The following is a 24,611-nucleotide window of genomic DNA, read 5'->3' on the forward strand; positions in this document are numbered from 1 at the left end:
CAGAGGAAAATGCATAACCCTCATTTATATTTTGAATAGTATTTAAAACAATTATTTTAGGGATAGCATATACAAAACCAATGTCAGCTTCTCATCCTCATAAATAACTGGATCTTACCAGAAATCACTGAGAGGGAAAGTTCCTGTGAAGAAACCAATTAAACCTAAAGCAGCATGGAAAACTTCTTCACTTGAATGGTTATAATTTGGCCAAGCTATAAGTAAGTGGAATCAGATCTTAACATGGAAATCATCATTTAACCCTAAACAGAGACACTGCTAACAGGTCTGGCTGCAAACAACAAAGACCTAAATATCTTCCACATGTAACACAGCAAGAAGTATTTGTCTTCAAGTACATGTCATCAGCAGCACGCATGCTAATACCCAGCTGTGGCCTCAACACACTGTAGAGAAACTCTAAAGGAAATTAGGATGGTGATAAAGCCTTGGGGCTGCTTTCCTCGGGAAGGACACAAGCAGTTTGCAGAGTCTGCAGGGCAATGGGCAGTCTGGTCAGAACCTTGGACAGCAGTGGAGGAACTCCATCGCTGCCTAGCTCAGCCCTGCACAGCCCCCTCCTTTGGACACCAAAGAGGCATGTATCTCATAAGGAAGCCCCAGAATCATAGAATCCCAGGTTGGAAGGTACCCCAAGGATCATCTAGTCCAACCTTTCTAGACTAAGCATGACCTAGACTAGATGTCCCACCACCCTGTCCAGCTCAATCTTGAAAGTGTCCAACACTAGGGACTCCACCACTTCCCTGGTAATATCATTCTCATAAAGAATTTTTCTCATTGGGAAAAATTTTCCTCTTGTGTCCAGTTGGAATCTCCCCAGAACGAACTTGCGACCATTACCCCTTGCCTTTTCCATATGACCCCTTGCAAAAAGGGAGCCTCCCTCTTCTTTTTGGTCACACAGAATCATAGAAATTGCATATAATCATAGACGTCTACTTAAAGAGAACCATAAGACAACAGTGAATTCTCTGTGAACATAATCCAATTATATATATAAGGCTAGATAGCAAAATTTCAAATAATTTTTGGTGCAGCCACACATTTATAGTGCTTTTTTATTTGCAAAAAAATTAGTGTTTTTTGGGATTCTCGCTATGTAAACAAACTAACCTCAAAATACAAAGCCAACTGCTATATAAAGGTTGCGACAAAGGCATTAACTGCCTCTGATTTTATTTTTCACTGGTTGTGCTTAAAAACATATTCTACAAGTGCTTTAGGCAAAACAAACTTAAATTATTAGAAGCAGTGAAAGTTCAGAGCTTTGCAAGCAATTAAGCTTATTTCTCACAACTTGCAAGAAAGCTCTTTAAAAATCTAACCACTTATGATGCAAAACCAACTCACTATTCCCTTTTTTTATAAAAAACAGATCTTAAAAAAAAAAAAGAAAAAAGATTTGATCACTATTGTTTGAAAGCACTCGAAAGCAATAAGATGGTCACAAGGCTTGATCTGACTGTTCTGCCCCTTTACAAACTCAATAAAGCTTGCTTTTTATGACTGATTGCTGTGCTGTATTAATCCCCCAGCATATAAAACAAGCCTATTGGAGACTGGGACTCCACTGGGGGAGGACAGGGAAGCTGTTGTGTTACGAGAATTAATCCATCTAGGAAAATCAAAAGCCAGCCACTCACAATACAGTAATCAGCATGTTCTCCACTGTGAAAGCCCTACATTTCCCATTTAGAAAACACAACTATTACTCCATTATGTAGTGAAACACACAAAACCCTTTTATTTATATGTGTTTGTTATCATTTGGCTTATATTTATGGATTTGTGTGTATTTCATTGGTGGGTATACAACCATCAAGTAAAAAAAAGCCAAACTCTGTCTTTTCCCAACTGCTTAAAAGGAAAAAAGGACTCCTACTGTTTTTTCCACAACCAAAGTTCCTTCGGGATTTGCTTTGTGACCAGGATTTTAACTCTTTATTACCCTAAATAAAAGGAAATTCTTTGCATTTTTTCCTTACACAGAAAGTTAATTTTCAGAATAATTATGGGGTTTTACTCCTCATGTTGTTAAATTGTGTAACATGAATTTGCTAAGTAGTGGTGCTAAAATAAAAAATACTGAAGTTTTGTAATTACTCACCTGAATATTACTCCACTTTATTTCCAGGTGCTATTATATTTGATGCTCCATCAGCAAAAAGTTTAATTCTTTCCTTTTAAAGTTGAATGATGAAGCACTCTGAATATTTTTTTCTAAAGAGCAAAGCTGGGTTGGTTTTTTTTGCCATCTGGGTGCTATAAGTATGATTTTTCCACTATGTTATGGAGAAAAAGATTAAATAACCCAAACAAAACCAGCTGTAACTCTAATGTGACATAGTAATTAAACTGCTAAATGAATCCTGGCTTAAACACAAAAATTAAGGCTTATGGAAATCACTGAGAAACCACAAAGTGATAGACCATGTGCTCAAGAAGAACCAAACCCATACACACTTTTCCATTCAGCTAGCAAAAAGCACTTATCTGTATGAGAAATTACTTTTTAAACCAGCACTTGAAACACAAGATTTTAACATCCACTGAAATGTCCTGTCAATTTATTTTTCAAAAAGCAAATAAAGCACTTTGTTTTAGCAAAGAATAACAAGAATATAAGCAACTAACGCTCTTCTCCCATTTGTTTTTGAAGTAAAAAGTCACTAAAAGCAACAAGTCAGTAAAAGCAACAAAAGTTAAGTTTCCGTTCCTTTTGCCAATATCCCTTTATATAAATCTTTTATTTAATAAAGGTTTAAAGACAGCAGTTTCATATCACTGCCTTTAAAAAACCATCAGGTTACTACAGTCCCACTAGGTCAATTCCATAGTCCCACCTGGTCAGCTCAGTAGACACTTATGGTTAACTTGAAAAGATCTTAGTAGTCCAGCTACACTAACTATCCATTTTAAGTATGACTATATATTTCTCATAGTTAAAAGCACCACATGTTTTTTGTTGTTTTTTTTTTGCCATTTTTAGATCAAAAAAATGAATTGGAGGAGTAAAGGCTGATGCACATGGCTGAATGTCTGTTACATCTACATGGAGTTTTAGGACATAAACTTGCCATTCCATTTAAAAATAGGGTTGAAAGATGACAACAACATGAACAATTTAGTTTTTCTGGGACCTTCCTGTCAGACACAACTGAAGACAAACAAATGGCACACTGATACACAAGTGCTAGTGATATTAAGCTGTAATTCTTGTTTTGCTTATGCATGCAGGATTACACTTCTTGGCTACCAGGGCAAAGCTATGGCACACAGAGAGTTAACTGTACCCCCCCCCCCCCCCCCTTCTTCACCCCCCTTCTCCCCCCATCTCATTCATGCCACATTCCACAGTGGCAGGGTCCTGCAACAATATAGGAGGGTACCCAAAATGAAGAGGCAGGGCCTTCCATTCTTCTGCCTCTCTTGAATTAATTAACTGGAAATGAGTTTTGTCAATGTTTTGGAAAGGCAGAGGGGTGAAAAGAAACTGCTAGAATTAATCACAGTGAGAAACTACCTCTTCAGCAGTCTGCCAGAGTTCAGAAAACCCATGAGAAATGCAAAATAAAAGGAAAGTGGGCTGACTTACCATCCAAAGGAACAAATAAAATTCAAACAAACACCCAAGTCTCCAAAACAGAGACATGCCCCAGTGCAAAGGAATGTAGCATCTGTTGCCACAACAGCTTCAGCTTTGTTTTTAATATACTTGTCATGAAGACTGAAAGGTAACAAGGTAGAAAAGACAATTTACTAATAATTTAAATACACAGAAGACAGGTTATCTTTAATTCGCTAAATATTTATGTACATCCAATGTTCCACCAAACCTTATGTAAGAAGAGATACTTAAGCACCATGACTGAAAACAAGTAACTTCCATTGTTTAGCCCTGACTCAGCACAGACCTTTTACATGGAGAAGGCAGACTGCAAAGCACTTATTTATTTCCTGAGTTTTTAATGATAGTTATCTCCAGATTCAGCAATGGAAATTTTAACAACTCACTAGTGCACACATGTGATCTTTCTACTAATGGAACAAGAAAGTAATGAAATTTCAACCATCTGAAAAGAAAGGTCTTTTTCCACACGTTAATTTATCTAGGTATTCAGAAAACGTGTAGGTGTCCTTTTGTTTACAACAGTGAGGCAGAAGTACCATTTGGCGGCTTTCCTGAGTATGAATGTAACAGTTCCAGCAGACTGGAACTAAAACTGAAGAAATCTTGATTGCCTGAGCAGGGAAAAGTATTTTTAAACAGAAATCTGCTTTTAATGATTTGACTGTTCTTAATTTTTTGTTCATGAAGGTTTCTTCCTGACAGATCTCAGAATTAACTTGTCATCTCGTTTCTCTATCTCTAAGCCCATACTCTCAAGGGCAGAATTGTCTGCCAGCCCCTTCTGCTCCATCTGCGCAATAAGCTCTTGGTTTCTCTCATTCTGTTCAGTGAGATTTCGGATAGCGTATACTGCCCATGGGTTCACAACTGTTGGACAAAGTTAAGGATCATTTACTTAAAAATGAAACAACGCTTATTTTATTACTGCATTCTCCCACCCTCCCCCATCCCTCAAACCCAGAAAACCAGCAGAAAACAAGGGTTTGAAAAAGGCATTTAGAGGCAGTGATGCTGGACCTGCAAATACTTGCATATGAGGTAATTTAAGTCTAAATGAGGTATGTCCATTAACTTCAGGCTATTTTACTAAGTTTTATCTTGAATTAAAATAGAAACAAAACACAAATGAAGGAATTAAAAGGACATATTATTTTAAGCCAAAATTACAGTTAATTGAAATGTTCCAATGATCTTCCTAGTGAGATAAAAAAAAGTCACTGTTTTTAGGATCTGAACACTTCAACACTACACTTCCAAGGACTGGCAAACAAAAATGAGCTGTAAATCAGGTACAAGAAAGACAACTATTATTTTCTCTGTAAAAGCTGGAGAAATGTAGCAAAAGAGAAACACCTCTTGCACAGAGTAACAAGTGAAAATAGCAAAAATAACGTGGGAGACAAAAATATTGAACTTCTAATGATATCAAAACTAATTTCTTTGTGCCTGGGTGCCTTTACAGATTCACCAACAGAGGAGACACTAAGAGCAGGTAGCTCCTGCTCATGTTTAAATGGGCACAAGCTGCAACTCATTCACCTTCTACGGTGGTCCCTTGAGGCCAGGATTGAAGCACATGTCAGGGCCATAGACAAAGGATTTAAATTCCCAGGATTATCAGTCAGGCATCTTCCAAGTGAACTACAGTGTTCATTTTATGAAGTGTCAGGGATGTTAGTCCCAATTCTGCAGCTGAAAAGCTATGTTACGATATAATCTTTCCCAAGTTACCCATATGGGAGGCAAGCCATTCTGAATCACACAAAAGTGATTTGCCTGCAGGGCACCAATTATTTACTACATGTAGCTTCACATCCAGTAGAAGAATATGCATAATTTACTCATCTCCTTGACGTCTTTTGGGTTGGACAGTGTCTAAGCACAGAGATAAGATTGTCTTCTTACTGGCATTTGCCAGGGGGTGACTGGAGGGGAAAAATCCTCAGTTGTGGAAGACGGGAACTTCAGCCAAAACAATAAAATACAGGAACTGGACTTTCTTAACGCAATCTATCATGACAGCGTTTGGACAATTTAGTACCACTGCATGCATATTCTTACAGTAGCAGTTTTGCCATTTTCTCTGTGCACCCTGCACTGACAGCTCTGTCTATCTTACTGCTACCTCCAACTACCCCTTAGGTTTATACACTCTAAGCAGAGACAGTCTTCCATGATGGGTTGTGGGATGCACGAGGCAATGCAGGTGAGCAACAGAAATCAGAAGAAGCAGCTTTCTTAATGTAAGACTAGATCCTGCCTTCACAAGCTTATATCTTAAGAGAGGGGAATCAGTAAACTGAGTGCACAGGAGACATAAAAAAAATTGAAAAGCATACCTAAGCACAGCACTGCTTAGGTGCTGAAAGAGAATAGAGAAGAGACTGAAACAAAAAGCACACAAGGAATCCTCAACAGAGAGTGTAGTTTAGATGAAGAGTAGCTTGGACAAACTTCACAGGAAACATACATGGTTAAGGAGCACCCCTGCGTTGGCATGAATCAGTGAAAAAGGCTTCTAACAGCAGTTTATATTTATTTTCACATTCAAGCAACCTAGAATGGAAAATAAAAAATTGGCAAAGCAGTAACAACTATAGGGCTTTTTTTTGACAGTTCTTCAGATTTTGATAGGAAATGTGCTGCACACCTCCTTCATTGAAGTTACATAAGCCAAGTATTTCCACTGAAGATTATATTTGAGTACATAAACCAGCAATAAAATACCAAAGAAATAAGACTGCTTATGAGCAGGATCTCACTCAGCACCTCCAATGGTGAGAATAGACGTCAGAATAGTGAAATACGCAAGCTGATGAATGCAGAGGAACAAAGCTGATACCTAAACAGGTCTTTCTGAGGTCTGATTTAAGGTATTTCACAAGTGCCAAAAAGTAACACGAAGTTCACCCAGTGGACTGTGAGAAACATGCTACCACCCTCCCGGATCTGCTCTTGCAATGAGGCGCGACTTCTCTTGTTCTGTTCTTGAAATACAGCTCTGTATAAAATACAGCACCTGCATAAAAGAAAACCTCCTAAAAAATAAAAGGAATTTTCAAAGAGTGACAGTTCTCAATCAGCAAAGTGCCACACAGGAAAAAAAAAAAGTACTCAAAGTATTTTTTGTGTGTATTAGCCTTGGGAATAATCCTGTTACCATCATCTTTATGTCCTTCAATACAAAACCACTGCTAAACCTCACAGCAAATGATGTTTTCTTATTATCATATCCATTCATGCTTACATAATATCTAAGAGATCCCCATTATCTTATGAACTCTATCATCATTATGGCATTTATCATTACTGACTACTGTAGCTGAAGCTGCAAAATGGTTTCAATAACATTTTCACTCATTCAAAAACTCTTTTCTGTATGTAGGTTTTCCATTGTAAATTCAGTCATGAATATGCATGATTTCCCTTGTTCGCATGCTGTGTGAGGCTAAGACCTTTGGATGGCTGTGTGCAGACCTAGACAGACTTAAGTGTCAGCAGAGATTAAAGCTAGTCCCCAGCTAATATTCACATTACCCTCTTGCTCCTCTCCAAAGACAGAGACACAGAGAGAAAATTAAAAATATTCTACAGTCTCTAATCCTACCAACACTTTAAGCACTTTATTGTATGCTCAGCTTTAGAAAGAGAGCTTCTAAAGTTTCCATAGTTACTACAAATAAGAGCATGAGCCTGTTTGTTGTGAAACTGCATAAAAGAAATGCAGCAAGCACAGTAGATCTGATTGCACAGACTTGTCTAGATGTTTCCAACAGGACGTATTACACTCTCAAATTAATTAGTATTATAGACAAGTAAAGATTACAATCTTCCTGTCACAGTGCAGAGGGCATATAAAAGAAAGAAGAAAACTCATTTTATTTTGCAGGAGCTTCATTACCAGATTACCTGTGTTTAGGGAATGAAAGCAAACACTTGCACATGTTTATAGCAACTCTTTCAAAATGCTCCAGTACTGTATGCTATGGGATTCCTATGTTATTTTGACTTATACAAACAATAACAAAACTGAATCAACTTGCCCTGTGTTCCAGACTGATGTAAGATCTACATACAGTGATTTAAAATTTATCATGTAAATTCTTGTGGGTTGTAACTTTAATTGTTGGGGGGCGGGAGGCAGGAAGAGGAATACAGGGAAAGAAGAAGAGAGGCAGAGAGAATGTGCTACCAATCTGCCCTAAAGGATGAAATATTTTACTGGCACCTACATAAGCCATGAAAATATGCCACTAAATCCTGTGGAAGTTCTGCCACTAACTGCAAAGGGAAGGTTTAACAATTCTCTCATTTTTCTTCATATGGGTTCTGCTACAGGAGGTTCCTAGAGTTAGTGCTTGCAACAGCAGAGTGACTGTTTTATATGTTTAATGGTGTGTGAACATACAACCACATACTGTCAGGAATCGCTAACCAATATCCTATGGTGATGCATTACTGGAGAGGAGGACTCACAAACTATTTCCCAAAGAGAGCATTCCAGCTTTTTACTCTCATACTGGGAGGTCCAATTTGGACTAAATGTTATTGGCCATTGACTACTGCAGCCACCAGGTCCCTTATGAATTGTTCTATAAACCAATTTTGATTCTATGGATGAAAGGTAGAAATGCAGCAACGCATAAGTAACCTGGAAAGTATTTTGCTTAAAAAAAAGGCAAGTAGTTAAGTTTCAAATGTTAAGTATTACTATTAATATAGGATACTGAAGAGTGGTGACAAGGAGAATGAAATACATCTGTTTTCTTAAGTCCCCTTAATGGTTATTAATACTAAAGAATTTCTAAATATAACATCTTTGGTGGAGAGTTTGATTCCTTACATAATGTAGATAATAATTTTCTTTTCAGTTAGACCATTTCCTGCATTACAGTTAATTTTAAATAATTAAATGATTACTTAAGAATCATTTGGACTAATGAGAAAAAGAGGATATTCCTTCCCAATTCCATTACCTCATTTAAATCAGATTTTTGACTATTTAAATATTAAGTACATTTTAAACAAATACAGGAAGAAGTACAAAATCTTATAAAGATGGACAACCCACAAGAATTAGAACCCCAGTTAAATGGGCTGTTTATGCAACAGTGAAAGCCACCAAACTTCTCCCCACGCTTTTCTGGAACAGGTCTACAGGGCTAAAAACCAGAGATGATGAAAATACTATTCTAGTTAATTATATTTCTTCCTGGTCTTCAACAAGTAACCTAATTATCACTGAAACTTCTGTAGACACGAATGAAATACTGAAGTGACACGTTAGAAGAATCACTTCCACTTACAGACCTGACTGGACCACACTGAAAAGACATAAAGCATTTCCCCATCAATTCTTTCAGTCTTTTCAAGTACTTTTGTTTCACAGCAACTTGAAGATAATTCTTCTCACCATTAAAAGAGGTCTTTAGACAGCTACCAAAACTGTTAATCACAGTTTGGGTCAATGTGCTCTGACTGACCACACGTATTAGACAGTCAGGAGCTTTGTCCCTCCGAGTCAGCCAAATTGCTAACAAAGTTACAAGTTTCTTAGTGTTGGAGCTTTTAGTAGTTTTATGAAGTCCAAGAAGCTGTATAAGATGATACAAATTCCTTACAACTTCTTTACATATTTTTAAATAACACTTACATGTGCCTAAGACATTACTCCAAAAGAGTAATCACGGAAAATGTAAAGAATTAAAGATTTTATCTTAATTGATTTACTTAAAGAATTTAATTAGTATTTTTACGATTAATACTTTGGACTCTATTTATACCTGATATTAAATTATGAGCATGAGAAAACCTCAGGAATTCAGAGTATAGAAACTTAAAAGACTCTGCCTGGAAGGTAGAATAAAAACGTCTAAAGTATTTCAGTTGCCTTTATTTATTCCATAGCAGTTAATATCACTTACTATTGGAGTCACCCTATTCTGGATTTTAAAGATAGAAACAGGCAGTGCTGTATCACCCAGAAATATCTTCACTTTTCTAGACTGACCTGGCTCTTGCAGAGTATGCAGAGCACAACTCATCTAACCTAAGAAGCCTCCCAGGTGGAGAGGCACCACTGAATGCTGGAGGAGGCATTTATTACTGATCACACTTTCTAAAGGTAAGATTTCTAACACTGGGGAACCCAAAGCAGAGGTTCATGTCTACTACAGGTCACTCTCACCTGGTCCTAGGGATCAGAAAGAGGGTTGGACCATCCACCGCCAAACAAGCTTCTATCCTTACCACTACGTGGCAGCAAAGATTCACTGGACATGCATGAAATCAGATGCCTGCAGCCAGTCCTACTCCTTATCTAGGACAGGAAGGCCAGGGTGTGCTGTTGATGCTTACTGCAAGCACTCTCCATTAATCTGCTTCAGGAAAATATTTTGGTAAAGAGAGAAAGCCTATCCCCCAAAACCTGAACAGGGGTTTGCAGCTCCAATTTCACTCTGTAGAAGAACATTGATTTGCTAGAGAAAGATCTCAAAAGATACCATCTAAGAACAGACAAATGTGCAAAACTACTCAATTTAAAATAATTAAATTAGTTTCAGTACTAAGGCAACATTCTCCTTATTCACAGCCAACACAAATTAGGAAACATTCATAGCAGAAAACTGCACATTAATGTTTTTGGGTCTTTTTTCCCCCCAAGCTTTCACCAACCTCCCATACCAGTAGCTATCTCTCCCGCTAGCAGACAGACACCATCTTTCTGACTACCTGTACTTGTATCAGTCTTAGAACATCCTACCCATCACCTGTCATGATGAATCCATTTCTTAAAGAGTACCACTTGGAATACAGGTTTTCTTAAAATGGGAGTGGTATCTTCTCTATAATCACCTGACAGGCATGTTATATTGCATGTGTGACTCAGTGAAGATTCACTCATTTAAGGATCAATGGCCCACAAATACACTTCAAAAGGTAGATGATTAAACCTTTTGTGCAACACTTCTGCACAGAACACAGTTGACACTGGTCAGTCACTCTTGAAATCAAGCCTGTCAGTTCTGTTTCCTGTACAAGATATTTCCATGCCTTTTTCAGAAAGATGTACTATGGTGACTGGGAGATTATACTGTGCTCCTAAATAAATTGTTCAACTGGGCAAATATCTCATTTATTACAGCCTGTGATCTCTTTCTGGTTTATATTTGTTTAGAATTGTTTCCAAACACTAATTTTCATTATAGAAAAAAACGCAACCCAAAACCAAACAAAACCCCAACATTCACAAATCACAATCAAGGCACTCAGAAAGCATCTTTTGCATGAACTAAAGAGAAACTGAGGCAGATACTCCAAGTTTGAATAATTCTTGTACCTATTCCCTCCATTTGTATTTTTCAGCATCCCTTTTGAAGCACAGGCATCAGAGCTATGCAACAAGTTCTGCCAAAATTTGCTCTATGGCTGATTACAGGTGTAACACAGTTGTGAGCACCTTCTGGCTATTAGGAATTCAGAAAAACATTAAGAAAATAAAAAAACCCACCTCACAATATTCAGTTGCCCTATCACCCTAGCTATATTTCCACAAGTAGAATCCAAACTCTCCATGTTATTCAGAACACATTTTCAGCACTGTCCAATTGTGACACCCAGAATTGAATTACGAGGCTCATTCATTCATGAGGCATGACTGCTTTTAACTACATACTTCAGTGCTATCCAGCTAAGTGGTACACAATGTTCATTAAAGTGCTGTATACCACTTCAGATTTTGGGTTGTAAGATGCTTCTTACCTAGAGCAAAGTGGGTTTTTTTCTCCTCAGATCACTTGTATTTCCAGGTTAACAGATCACACAAAACAACACAGAACAGTATTTAACACCCAGACTGCTATTACTCTTTAATGTCTACCAACTGAACAACATTTAAGCCATATTCTATCTGCCTCCTTTCATGGTCTGTGGGACTTAAAAGCACAACACTAAGGTGCCAACACATCTTAGTATTAAACACAACATTTTGGTCAAAGATTCTGAAGCTGCAAAAGCCATAGTACATGTTTAGTCATGCCAGGCTATTTCTAATAGGTCTCTTATGCCAAAACTTACAGAATTTAACAACAACAAAAAAATAAAACCATAAGCTCTAGTTTTACTTTTTCCTATACTCAGACTTGCAATACTCGCTTAAAACCATGAATATGACACATTTATTTTTTGCTGCTTAGGCTGCCAATTTGCTTCTTAAATTATGACTTTTTAAATAGAAACCCATAATTTATGAGTAACTATAAATCATCTGGTATTACAAAAGAAAGGATCACACTCTTGATCAATCTTAAGCTAATGCTCCACAGTTATTATATTCTGTTCTTACAGTTCCTTCTATTACACTAATTCCACTTTAACAATTCATAACAACTAAATCTGTTAGTTATCTAGTAGAGGTACCAGTGAGTTAGCAGGTTGTTACACCAAAAAAGAAAAAGCTTCAACTATCTTCTTATCCCATTTACAGAAAAAAAATGCAAAATTCCATTAAGCTGAAACTCGTGTATCAAATTACTATTAAAACCTATCACAAACATTGAGATATAATGCACTAAAGCACACGGGGATGGAAATGTGTTCACAAACTGATTAAATATCAGGCAGACAGTAGTAATTTTAAATGTACTTGGACATGTAAATAAAAAATCTCCACCTACATGCAGGAATATATTAATGTGCATTTATATGGACACATATAGAAATCAAGAGGTTTTCTAAAATGCATTAAAACAGAAATTACAGAAGTAGAAAAAAACACTTTCAAAAATTTGACACTGAACTAAAAAAACCAGCCTAGTTAATACCTGAGATGTGGTCAAGCTAATTCTAATTTATCATACTAAGGTAGATGACAAAATAAGCTTACTTACAATTTGGACAGAAGCTCTTTTACTATGTGTAATCTCTAGAGATTCGTCTATTATACAGATTCAACAAGGATCTCTATATCAGCTTATCTTTCAACATTGTTTTGAACATTTTATTGATTCATGGTCTCTGATTAACTTATGTATTACCTCCCACTCCTGCTGCTTTTGGTAATTTCAAATGTCACATTATGACAAATTATCAAAACTATGAAGGTAAACAAAACTCCAGTTCCAGTGTCATAGACACCAGATGATGTCCAGTGCATCCAAAAATAACAGGGGTTAAACAAATGAGTGTTTTGAAAGATGCCACTAAATCATAACTAATTAAAGTTTTTCTCCCATGTTTTGCAAAAAGCTATTAAGCCAAATTTCCTGCTAAAATTTCAGGAAATGGTTGCATCTCCTTGGAGAAATCTCAGAAGACCAAGAGGCAAGAACAAATAAGGAAGTTCAATGGAATGGACAGCAAATATATCCTTTGTAAGGAAGGAAAGGTTAGACTTTGTAAACAATTTCAGAAAGAGAAAGAAGGAAGTCTAAACTGGAGAAGTGAGGGAAAACGATTTAAGGATCAGGAAGGAGCTGCAGAGGACAATGCATTCACCAGCTGATGTTACAAACTGTTTTCGTAACAGTGACCAAAATATGGCTACAGAATAATGCCAGAATAAAGGTATCATGTTGGCCATATGACATCTGAATATTCTGCAAGAAACAATGTCAAGCAGACAGACAGAAATATGATAAGGCAGTCATAGAAGGCATTCCATTCGCAACAATATTTTTGAACCACTCCTAGCTTTATTTAAAAAAAAAAAAATAAAATCTTTGGGTCTCAAATTTCTGGTTCTGTCTCAGCCCAGAGGGGAATTTTTCAAAAGAAAGTCTACAGAAAAATCAGGCAAGCTGTTTGAGCCACAAAAGCAGTGAAAGATTATCTATATATTTTGTTGTTGTTGTTGTTGCTGCTCCTGGTAACTAAAGATCCACTTTCTTTCAAGAATTCAAGCCTGTCCTGGATTTAAATCCACCAAGAGGATCAGGGCAGAGGACGAATACGACAATATTTGGTTTAGAAACAGAGTTATTAACTTTAATTCCTCACTTTTACATGCATGAGTTGGTAACTACAGAGATTACTCTTCTCAAGGGATTAGAAACATTATAATGTAACATTTGAAAAAACCTTCTTGCATTCTGTATAGCTCTGCTGAACTTCCTCCAGCTCGAAGAGGAACCCTGCACATTACATATGTTTCTTAATGATGGTAGCTGTCAATTACTGGAGCTGCACAGAAGGGAGGTACTAAAGGAACAAACTTCATATTTACATCTCTGCAAATCTGCTTTAGTATTTCATATACTCTCAAGAAAATTAATACTTCCCCTTGTGCTGAACTTTGAATTTCAGAGTTTTAATCATCTTTCAGATGCAGAAAATAAATTGCATCCTGAACCTATGGAATCAGCAACCTGAAATATAACATTAGGAATTATAAACTTGTTAAATGTCCAAACACAAAATTTAATCTGTGGTCATTTCTGGAAAAAAATGGGCAGCACTTTCATTTCTCGGAGCATTGTTTCCTGTCCTACATACTACGTTCTTTCTGTGATCTTTAGTCTTTTCATATTAGGAGAATGTTGTGTTTGACAAGAGAAAATCTGACCTTGGGGAACAATGTGGATTAGTTATACAGCTAGTGACGTAGAACATCTCACAAGAAAACTTCACATTTTTGTTTTGATTCTAAAGTAAACACTTTCTTGCAGTAAACATTTCAGAAGTGCAGTCTTTGAGTCAGAATTTAGACCTACCAAATATTGTGCTTAAGGTGGTTGGGTTTTTTGCTTCGTTCTTCACCATTAACCAAGTTCTGTTCCAAAGAGTGCAATGCACAGAAAAGATAAACAATGGGTTAAGACATAGAAGTTGTATTACCCCAACTCTTTAGACATGAAGCCAGTGTCAAGAGGGATTTAAAGTAAGATTAGGTTACACAAACACCTCCTGTACCCTTTTCAACAGGTTGCATGCACCTAGATCCTCCCCCTTCAAACGACCTCATTCAGGACACTTTATTCAATACTGTTCGGAAAAATTCCACTTAGAACAGAATCCAGACCATAACACTACCGTAACAACAATACTGGTGACTTGCAGTGCTTATTTCAAGACTGTAAAAATGCCCTGATACATAGTGACAAAAATAAGCACTCACAGGCAGATGACCTTCCCAACTAAAACCGAAAGTAGGGTTTGAGAATAGGGTCTTTCCCCTTTCACCACGAAATATAATAAAAACGTTGAAGACTCTAAGTAATAACTTAGGAAACTGGTCCACTACTGCAGCCAAAAGAAAACCAAACAACCACCCTCATCATACAACACTGAGGGATTCCCCTGAGAACTACAAAGACCCCTAGATTCCATTAGTATCTAGCAAAATACAGCTATGAAGAATTCACAGTAACTTGCCACAACAGGGTAGGATTTGGTCCACTGAATAAGGTGAAAGAAATAAGCCCCTCTCAGCCTGTTCTTGCTCAATGAATGAACACTTGTACCAGTTCCAGCTTCTACTCTGACCAGTTCATCTGAGTATTGTTGTAAGACATAGAGAAGGAGCTAAGGTTTGTGCTTATTCCACAAAGCAGAACTCCTCCACTCTGTATTTAAAGAAGAATTTGCAGCACACAGGAGTTGAATTAGTCTGAACTAGAGAACAGCAGTACAGAGATTCCTTCTTGCTTGACCTTTTTTTTTTGTTTTCATCCTAGTTCCATCTATGGTAGTTGGCTTCCACTCAGCTGATATTTTGTGTTGTCTTCAGCACAATGAACCTAAAGGTTCAGGTCAAGAAATTTCTGCTCTTTATCAGGGTTAAGTCCCATTCTTTCACTTCTGACCACCACTGCAGGGTCACTAAAACCTTACCATCTACCTTTTTTTGTTAAAGTCATAGTGACACAATCAATATTGGTTACAGAAAATAAGATTCTAATAGTGCTTTGTCTAAGGATAAGGGTTGCAGCAGCAGTAACCTGCAATAATGCAAAATTGAAGCCCTCTAGCAAAGAATACACTTCAATTTAGCCCACTTCAAACTTAATTGTGCAACAGAGCAATTGTCAATGGGATGAGGAAAAGAATAATTTCTTCCAAGTGGGCAGAACTTGACTTGGCATGAGGAAGTCATGATTGTTTTCATCAGTAGACTAGGTCCTTTGCACTGACCATATCCATGGAAATAACATGATTTTATGTATGCTTATGAAAATACAGAATCAAATGGGTCACCTCCAACTGCTAAATCCATTGGCAATGTCTAAAGCAAGCTTTTCAAAGAAAGGCAACCATTACTGATGTAACATTATGCTGTATTTTCTTGCCAACATACATGAGATAACCACATTTATGTGAAAAAGCTCAATTGTATGATGGTTTACTCTCAAAAGTCATCTTACACTCCTATTTTTTGCTTTCTACTGGCTTCTATTCAGCTGTGAGGCTTTTTTACAGCATGTGGCCTGTTTTAGGTTGCACTCTGTAACTTGGAAATAGAATGTGTGTCAGCTCCCCTGAAAGTCTTCGCTGGCATCACACAAAAACAAACTGCCACTCTTGTAGACCGTAGCAACTTGATTTCTTCTAGCTTTACCCAAAAGTTTCATGAACCACAATTATACTTGCTGCTGCCATGCAGTCAAAAGTATTTTTGATCTACCTCTCAGATGACCTTCAGACTGAATATAAGAAGAAGCTTAGGGAAGGAGTATCTGAAAACGCACTTATGTTTTCTACATTTTGTATGGATATCCACAGCAACCACATGTTTTTCTTTCATAAATACTTCAAATTCTTCCTCCTAAAACATAGCCAGCTGGGTATTTACTCATGTATGTAAGAACATATATATGTGTGTGTACACACACACATAACACACCCTACAGCAGGATATTTTTTCTTCATGTATGACTGCACTTTCGGCTAACAGAAAGACGTGCCTGATTAGGGGTTAATAAAACATGGACACTTACATAAGATCATTTCAATTAAATTCAGTCATTCACAAAAATCAACTTGTCAATAGACCTACTGTAAGAATCTCAAAAGGGTAAGATTAGCAAGCATCCTGAAAAAAACAAGAATATTTCTCCTTCAAAACTACATTTTACTTATGATTTTCAAGTTTTACCACTAATTAACAGCTGTTTCCTCTCAGGACTTCAGAGACAATGTTTTTTCTTAAAAGAGGAATAAATATTTTTAAGGCCAACCATAAAATTAAAAAAAAAAAAGGCACACCTTTGTATTACCCATGAGCGTAAATGTTAACAAGTAGTGAACACCCAGACAAATTAAGGTAAACTGAAAAGTCTTCTATAATAAACAGGTTAGTTTATTTAAGGTCTTTCATAAGCACCTTTTTTAGTTTGACTGGGGTCAATAATCTTTTTATTAGAATGGGCTGGTCTTCCTTATGCTTTCCTTAGACATGTGGAATCTGTTCAAGATCACAAATGAAGCTGGAATGAGCAGTAAGAGCTCAGGATGAGGTAAAAGACAAGAACAAAAAGGGCTCTTGTCTGACGCTAGAGCCTGTAAGAGATGAAGATGACAGTGGCTTATAGAGCAAAATAGAACATATTTTAATTTAGAACACCTTTTCAGCCCAAACAACCTGAAAAGCGGATCTGGAGTAAACATTTTACTGGTGTTACCCAGATAGGCATCTCCAATCCACTCTCCTAATATGAGGCAGGTTATTTCTTTTTAAAAGCAAGTTACGTAAGTAAATCACAACATCCAGTCTTTTCAGAAGCATAAGAAACTGAATTTTCAAAACCAAAAATTTATCTTATGAAAGAACCTCTCCTTAATCTAATGGCAAACAAGTCCACTTGTGTTTTGAAATGCCCTTTTTTCTTTTGAACACAGAAGCACAGTTATGATTAGGATACAGCCAATACAAGATGGAAAGATTTAAAGGCCATAGAAAAATTTAAAGTGACATTCAAACTTCCCTGAAGTTTAACTCTTCATACCCCAAGGTCTGTAATGAACTGCATCTCCCTAGTCTCACTCTGCTTACCTCTTCCCCTGTGCTGAAAGACTAATAGCTAACAGTTAAAAATCAGGTATCTTTCAGCATTTCTCCATTGAATTTACTTGGAACTATGCAAAATTATAGTAGCTGACAATATAAAATACAAATTCAAGTAATTTCAAGAGACACAGCAAATTTGTTCTTAAGTGTCCATAATCACCTTCACATCTGTTACTAATGAGGGTGGGTCTTTTTGTTGCTTTTACTCATGAAATATCCTGAAGGAAAAAAAACTATTTGTTACCATGAATGTAAAAGATACAAGTCTGTCTGAGATGCAATTAGACAAGGTAACAGTTCTCCTAAATTGGGCACTGAAAGATGAATTCAAACTGAGAAAGTTAAAGCAATGCAAACATGGCAGTTGAACTTCAGCTAGCTATCTCATAAGCTATAAACCTTGTAATATTTCCATGCACATTACAGAACTGTTCAGGATCTCACAGGATGCAATTTTAAGGTAATGACAGGTTTACAAAGGAATTTATTTTAGGATAAGAGCATACCTATTTCCTCTTTCAGTATGCTTCCATATGCTACAAATAAAAAGATTTATCAAAGGATTTCTCCTTTCAAAGGTAATAAAGAGCTCTTTTAACATTTAACATGGCAACCCAGCTTCAGCTGACAAATTGCATACTTTAGGGAAATGGTTTGGGGTTTTTTTTTACTGTCCAGAAAAAAAAAATCCTATCATTTTTCCACATAGTTAGATATTTCTTTGGAAAATTCCGTATTTGTAATTTGGAAGCAAAAATTAATTATTAAAATGAAGAAAATAAGAATATTGTTTCTAGTAGAAAACATAATGACAGCTGTGGAGCTTGAGTGTCTCCAAAACAGATGAAGACTGAACAAAAATGTGCATCCACAAAGACTTTACTAAGAAATCTACAAAGTTCTTATATAAAAAGAATCCAGATTAACTTTTTCCAGACAGCTTTATCCAAGGAGAAATATGAGTAACACAGCCTGAAACCACAAAAACAGGCACTAGAAACACTAGAAACAGAAGTTTCTGGACATGACTTCCCTGAAGGAGCTGTGGTTGAAGAGCTACACCAAGCTTTCCCTCGCAGCTTTCTATATCACCTTGGTAAGATGCAGCACCACTTAGTGACCATGTCTGAATTTCAGCAACTCTCTCAACACCCAGCTCAAGAGCTGCCTAAATATTTCATTGAAAACAGAAAGAGATGAAATAATTTCACTCTGGATCACAAAGTTACAATGTAGGCAATTTTAGGAGGTTGCAATTTTAAGCAAGTAGGCTTTCAAATCATAGTAAGAGAACTGTTCTGGTTTACAAGCATCACAAAATGGATTTGTTGCAGACAGGACCCTGTGCATAATGGGAAGGAGAGAAACAGTTTAACCCCTTCAAAGGAATGTTATGCAATGGTGCCAGGTACCTACGTGCTATTACAGACTTGGATTGTGGTGTCTAGAAGTAGCAGAATACGCTGCAAAGCAGGTGAAAGTAGACAGATACAAACTGCAAACTCCTATTTTTCTTTTTGCATAAGACATGCTGACAGTGCAGCAGATGAGCAACATCAGAGGCAGGAGAGAAGCAGGGGAGCACTAACTTCATGTAGCACAGGAGCACCTGGAATAGCTCAAGGTCAAACCAAAAAGCATACTAGCCAGAAGCTGTGCTCCAAAAGCTGACAGCAAACTTCATCACACCAGGCTTGTCTCCCCTCTGCCCAAGTTCGACTTGACTTTTTCACATATCTGAATACTGTGTGCTACTGATCACTGGTGAAAGCTCATAGTAAGAGGTCTAATTATATCTTTAAAAACCAAATAAACAATGTCTTATGCTCTGGCAAGAAGTTTATAGCATAACCATAAAATGTCAGCCTGTATCAAAAGGTGTAAGAAGAACCCTAATGTTGCTCAAAATGCAGTGAAGTCTCCCATGGTATTTTATTTTCATTTGATTCAAGACCATAAATTACAACTCTACCCTTCGAAGGCTTCAAACTTAATCCTCTTTTACTAGCAGCTAAAATGGATGACTGATCCTAGAAAGAAATTTTAGAAGTTGTTTCACAGCCATGTTTTCCAGCAGAGTAACTTGGAACCAAAACTCCCTACAGTTTCCTCAGGGATGCTGTTCTGCTCAGGAAAACCTTCCCTCCCCTTCCCACTGTATCCAGCAGTACTCCTTACAAGAATGAGATAACAGAAGTACAACTCTGGTACTTGGTGCCCTGTCAAGACACACACTGTCAGGTCTCCAACTACAGGAATAGTGATGAATTTAAAAACCTTGCATATAAACCAGTAAAGTGAATGACTCAGAGGACATTTAACACCCACTGCTCCTCCACCCAGTTTGTAACATTTTGCTGTCATTTGTCTCTACAGTGTTTCATTTGAGATATATATTTATAATGTAGATAATGTTCTACAGCACACAATTTTGAGGATACTCTTTCACAACTTTGTTTTTTATGCTATTTGTTAAAAAGTGAGCTTTTCCTGATAAATTAATTTAAAAACATGCTCCATGTGTTTAGTACAAGAAAGTTGACATTACTCTGGACAGGAAAGGCATTTGATTTCCAGATGCACTTAACAGAAACTTACAAGAAGCTAATGATTAGATGCCAGAAAATAATGGCTTACCCCGTAGAATATTAGGATTACTATGCAGTAATCAGGATTACTATGCAGTTAATGAAGAGACGGATAAGTCTGCTTAACAACTGTTTATCTTCAATAATATTATTTCCCTTTAATAGCAATCTATCTTGGAAACTCTCTGCTTTCCCAAATATGAAGCACGATGACATTTATATTAAAATCTCCCCAACATTTCAGTCATCTGCATTACTAATTCTCTCAATTATACATGTTATCATTCCAGCTTACTAGGATTGTCTCTGTTCTAAGTTCTCCAATCAGATGTAGTAAGTGTATAGAATTGATGGGGCACTTATTTCAGCCTACTGAACAGATTTCGGTTGAAGCAAAAGCTCTAAAGTTTGTTACAATGACAAAACCATAGTCTTCATTCAGATTTCTATTACAGTTAGCTCTCTGAATTGACATCTGTAAACTAGTAATATTCATCACTTTAGGAAAAAGAATGGAACAACAGTTCAAATTACTTTAGAATCCAGTTTATGAAAGCATATTTATGAGTTTGCTCACTTCTTAACCAAGCCTTCAAATACAACAGGAACTCATGAGGCCAGTTAGACTTAGGTACCAAGTGACAGCAATGCTGGCATAAATACATTAAACCTCCACACCTTTTCTTACGAGTCATATTAAAGACTTAGAATTCTTTTGTAAAGGATACAAGGATTGTTGTCATCAATGCTGCAGTTGTCCAGGATCAAGGAGATGCCATCTAACTCATAAACCTAAATGAAAACAGAAGTATAATTTAACAGATGTCTCAACAATACTAATGATGTTTCATGCAAGAAATAGGTAAAACATAACAGATGTTTGTTTCACCCAAAATATTAAACATGTTGACATCAATTCCACTGTAAATCTGATGTTTTCAGCAGTAAGTATCACCAAATAGCAACAACAGAAGCAGACATTAATTTCACATTCTTTCTTCATTTAGCATGCGTTTGACTGATGGATTTTCAATGTCATGCTTCTCACACTGAGCCAGAAAAAGTGATGCTTATTGACAGCTCGTATTTGCTTCCAGAAGAAAAAAAAAAAGAAAAAGAGTGAATAGAAAAAAAAGTTGAAAAACACATATACACATCCATACAAGTTAGTATGGGGCCATGTGTCTTCTGTATCTATGCAGCCTTCAAAAGTGGGTTACCTCTATGTACCTAAGCACTTCAATGAAGTAAGAGCCACTGACTTTTTCCTTTGATAAGGTGATCATTATGTTGTTACTAAACCAGCAAAGCCAAATTCTGTCATTTTTCATTTTCTATGTATGCATACATATGTGAACCCAAAAATTACACTAATAAATGTGTGTGTGGATGTGATAATAATATATGATCTTAATAGACTCATACATACACACCCACACTACCAAGAACTTAGGACAAGTTGCTGTTAGTAATAAATATGTACCATAATTTTCTTAATTTAAAAAAAAATCTTATTTTTTTCCTTTTTTGTAGCATAATTTTCTTAATAATATTCCACAAGAAATTTATCCAGACTTATAAGTACACCACACATACATATATTTATAGATTTAGAAAATGTTACTTACTTAAAAGAAAACCTGTTCTAAATTATGTGCAAAATTTCAACCTTGGAAATACGTTCTTATGACATATAAGCATTTTTTTTTAATACAAAAACAGTTTTAAAAATACTTGAGAGCATGAGGATTAACTGTTTATATTCTTATACGTGTATATTATTTATAGTCTTTAAGCCACCTGGACATGGTCCTGGGCAACCTGATCTGCATGTGGGTTGGACAAGAGAGTCCCACAGAAGTCCCTTCCAATATCAAAGATTCTGTGATTCTGCAACAGACAAATCATATTTGTCCAAATACTGAATTCTTTAATTCCTTAAAATTTAATTTCAAACCAAGAACTGATTCTCTCATCCATCCTTTTTGGGTTGGTTTTTCTTTCAAAATAAGATGTGGTTTTTTTTATACCATGTTAAACAACAAATCACAAGGGTTATATTGCAGGATGGATCAGCTTTCTGAAACTCAAGTTCTATGTTAAGAGAGGAAAGTTGGGTAGGATGACATTTAGATGTGAAATCCAAAACAGTTTATTGATCATTAAAACTGAATTCAGAGACAAATCTCAGCATGTGCCTCTTACAAGTTCCTTTGACAATCTTACTGCAGAGTCTTAAGCTATAAGCTAAGAAAGTAACAGTAACAGAAGACAGATCTGCAAACAGAAAGGCTTATATGTAAGAAAAGCAAACAGTATTCCTAGCTTTTAAGACCTAACTGGCACATCAGTGCCAACACGCCTAACTATACCTACCTACAGCAATGCAAGTTTTAAAATATTCATTCTTTCCACAAACTTTTTTTGTTTTCTCCAAAGATCACACATCACCTATCATGTCTTACTTTAAAGCCTGACCAAACGTGAAAGTGACCTTTCAGTAGCACAATACTTGTGCATGCTTGGGAAATGTTGTTTCTTTGATTTTCACGCTGTAGCCAAACTTTGATACGCCTACAATGTTACCTTTCACTTTCCATCAGTGAAATGCTGAACAGTACAAATTAATCTAGATTAAGTGCTGTCAACTGAAATAAACCATGCAATCTGTCCAGTCCAATTCAAATGAGTTGTTTGGTTAACAGAATAAGTAAGTATTCTGGGAAAGCAGAATTTTAATTAAAATCCACACATGCTTCAAAAGAAGTTAATACTGGAATATAATGATATTCCTTCAAAGTTAAGTGGGAACAGAAGCAGTAAACCACAGCCTTAGTGATATCTTAACGTAAAAAACAGTTGGTAACTACTACTGCCTCACACACCTACCGAGAGTCTCTTGAACATCCTACAATTAAACTGTACATATACGTTGACTTGAGTTAGGCATAGCATTTGTCACCATGATGCCAGCTTTAACAGTCACCTGTGATTTACTACACAGTGAAGCAAAGCAAAGGAAAGAAGCTTTACAATGTACCCACCCAAGACAAATCTATATACTTCTCAGTCCAAATATGAGGCAAAGAGCTCAGATTCCTGAACAACCACTATTAGATAAGTTCCAGTCCATGCCAGCTGTTCCTGAGCCACCACTGATCCACTAAAAGAGTGTTTCATGGTAACCTAAAATTCATGCCAGTGTATTGTAATGATCTGGGCTGTAATATGAGCCAGTTTAGCAATTGCTTTGGATTTAGTGGAGCCATTTGTGCAATGAGTGTCCCAGATAGCACAAGGAATGTCCCCCCCGCACCAGGCTGTCCCACTTGCATTCTAAGAGTCTCTCAAATCTCACTCTCATCTGCCTGTAATCTCCCACACCAGCAGATTTTGTGAATATCCAGAAACCATCATCCCAGGTCCCAGTCACTTACACAGACTCATTGGAACTATGCTGTACAATACAAAGAGGCTACTGAATTTTTCCAAATAATTATTGGTGTCAAAGTTTTTCCTTTAAAGAGAAATGCCTGTAAAATGCACAGTGCAGAGTAAGGCAGTGGAACTTTTGCAGGGATCATCTGCAGGGCTTGCAAAGGGAGTCAATAGTGCACAAGCTTCAAATCTCACTTTAAATAAGGTGCAAAATTATCCCGGGAAAAAAACCATGTAGCAGCTGGTGTGAAACTGGTTTTAATCCATTTAGATTTTGAAAGAAATTATAGACAGAAATTATAGAACAGAACAGTAGTTCTGGTGTCTGTCTGGTAAACTAACTGCCCTGTGGTACAAGAGATCACTAAAACTATTCTCCATTTACATTACTGACAACACAGCTGGCCAATAATGTGGAAGTGCACTGGACTGTAACAAAACCACCAGGTTATTTTATTATGATGAACTATATTATTTTATTCTGAACTATACTGAAACAGTAAATGAAGCTGCAATCTATGTGTAGGCTGAAATCTCAACCACATTTAAGTTAGTTACAAAGGTTACTTAAGACGAAAAATTACAGCTTTGTGCTAATGTTCTTTAGTACCTTAGTCAAGTTATTACTAAAATTTTTGCCCTAATAGCAGGTTTTGCAATTGTTTTCTAAAAAGCAGAAAAATAGAACATCCAGCATTTAAAGCAGGTTATCTATCTCTGGCAGTTAAAAAAGATATCTTTCACAACACAGCTTTATATTGATGTCCCACTTGTTTTCTATACTTGCGTTTGAAACATAATGAAGATTGGTTTCATGCCAGTGAGAAATTTCAAGGCATTATGCTTAAAACAAAGTGCATTCCTCAGGGACAGAGTGACTGCTAGGTTTTTTCCTCTTTCTGTGTACATGGAATTTTATAATCTATTT

General features: G+C 36.6%; 1 protein-coding gene across 1 annotated transcript in view; it reads right to left on the reverse strand.

The window, feature by feature from the left end:
• Positions 1–3,790: 3,790 nt before the first annotated feature.
• Positions 3,791–24,611, reverse strand: part of ATXN10 (ataxin 10) — a 98,852-nt gene continuing 78,031 nt past the window's right edge. The window contains exons 10-11 of the mRNA XM_005147988.3: positions 20,974–21,037; positions 3,791–4,522 (exon numbers count right to left, since the gene is read on the reverse strand). Coding sequence (XP_005148045.3) covers positions 4,335–4,522; positions 20,974–21,037 — 252 coding nt within the window. The 3' untranslated portion in view covers positions 3,791–4,334. The remainder of the gene's footprint in view (positions 4,523–20,973; positions 21,038–24,611) is intronic.

Source organism: Melopsittacus undulatus, chromosome 5, assembly GCF_012275295.1.
Source record: "Melopsittacus undulatus isolate bMelUnd1 chromosome 5, bMelUnd1.mat.Z, whole genome shotgun sequence".
Lineage (NCBI taxonomy): Eukaryota > Metazoa > Chordata > Aves > Psittaciformes > Psittaculidae > Melopsittacus > Melopsittacus undulatus.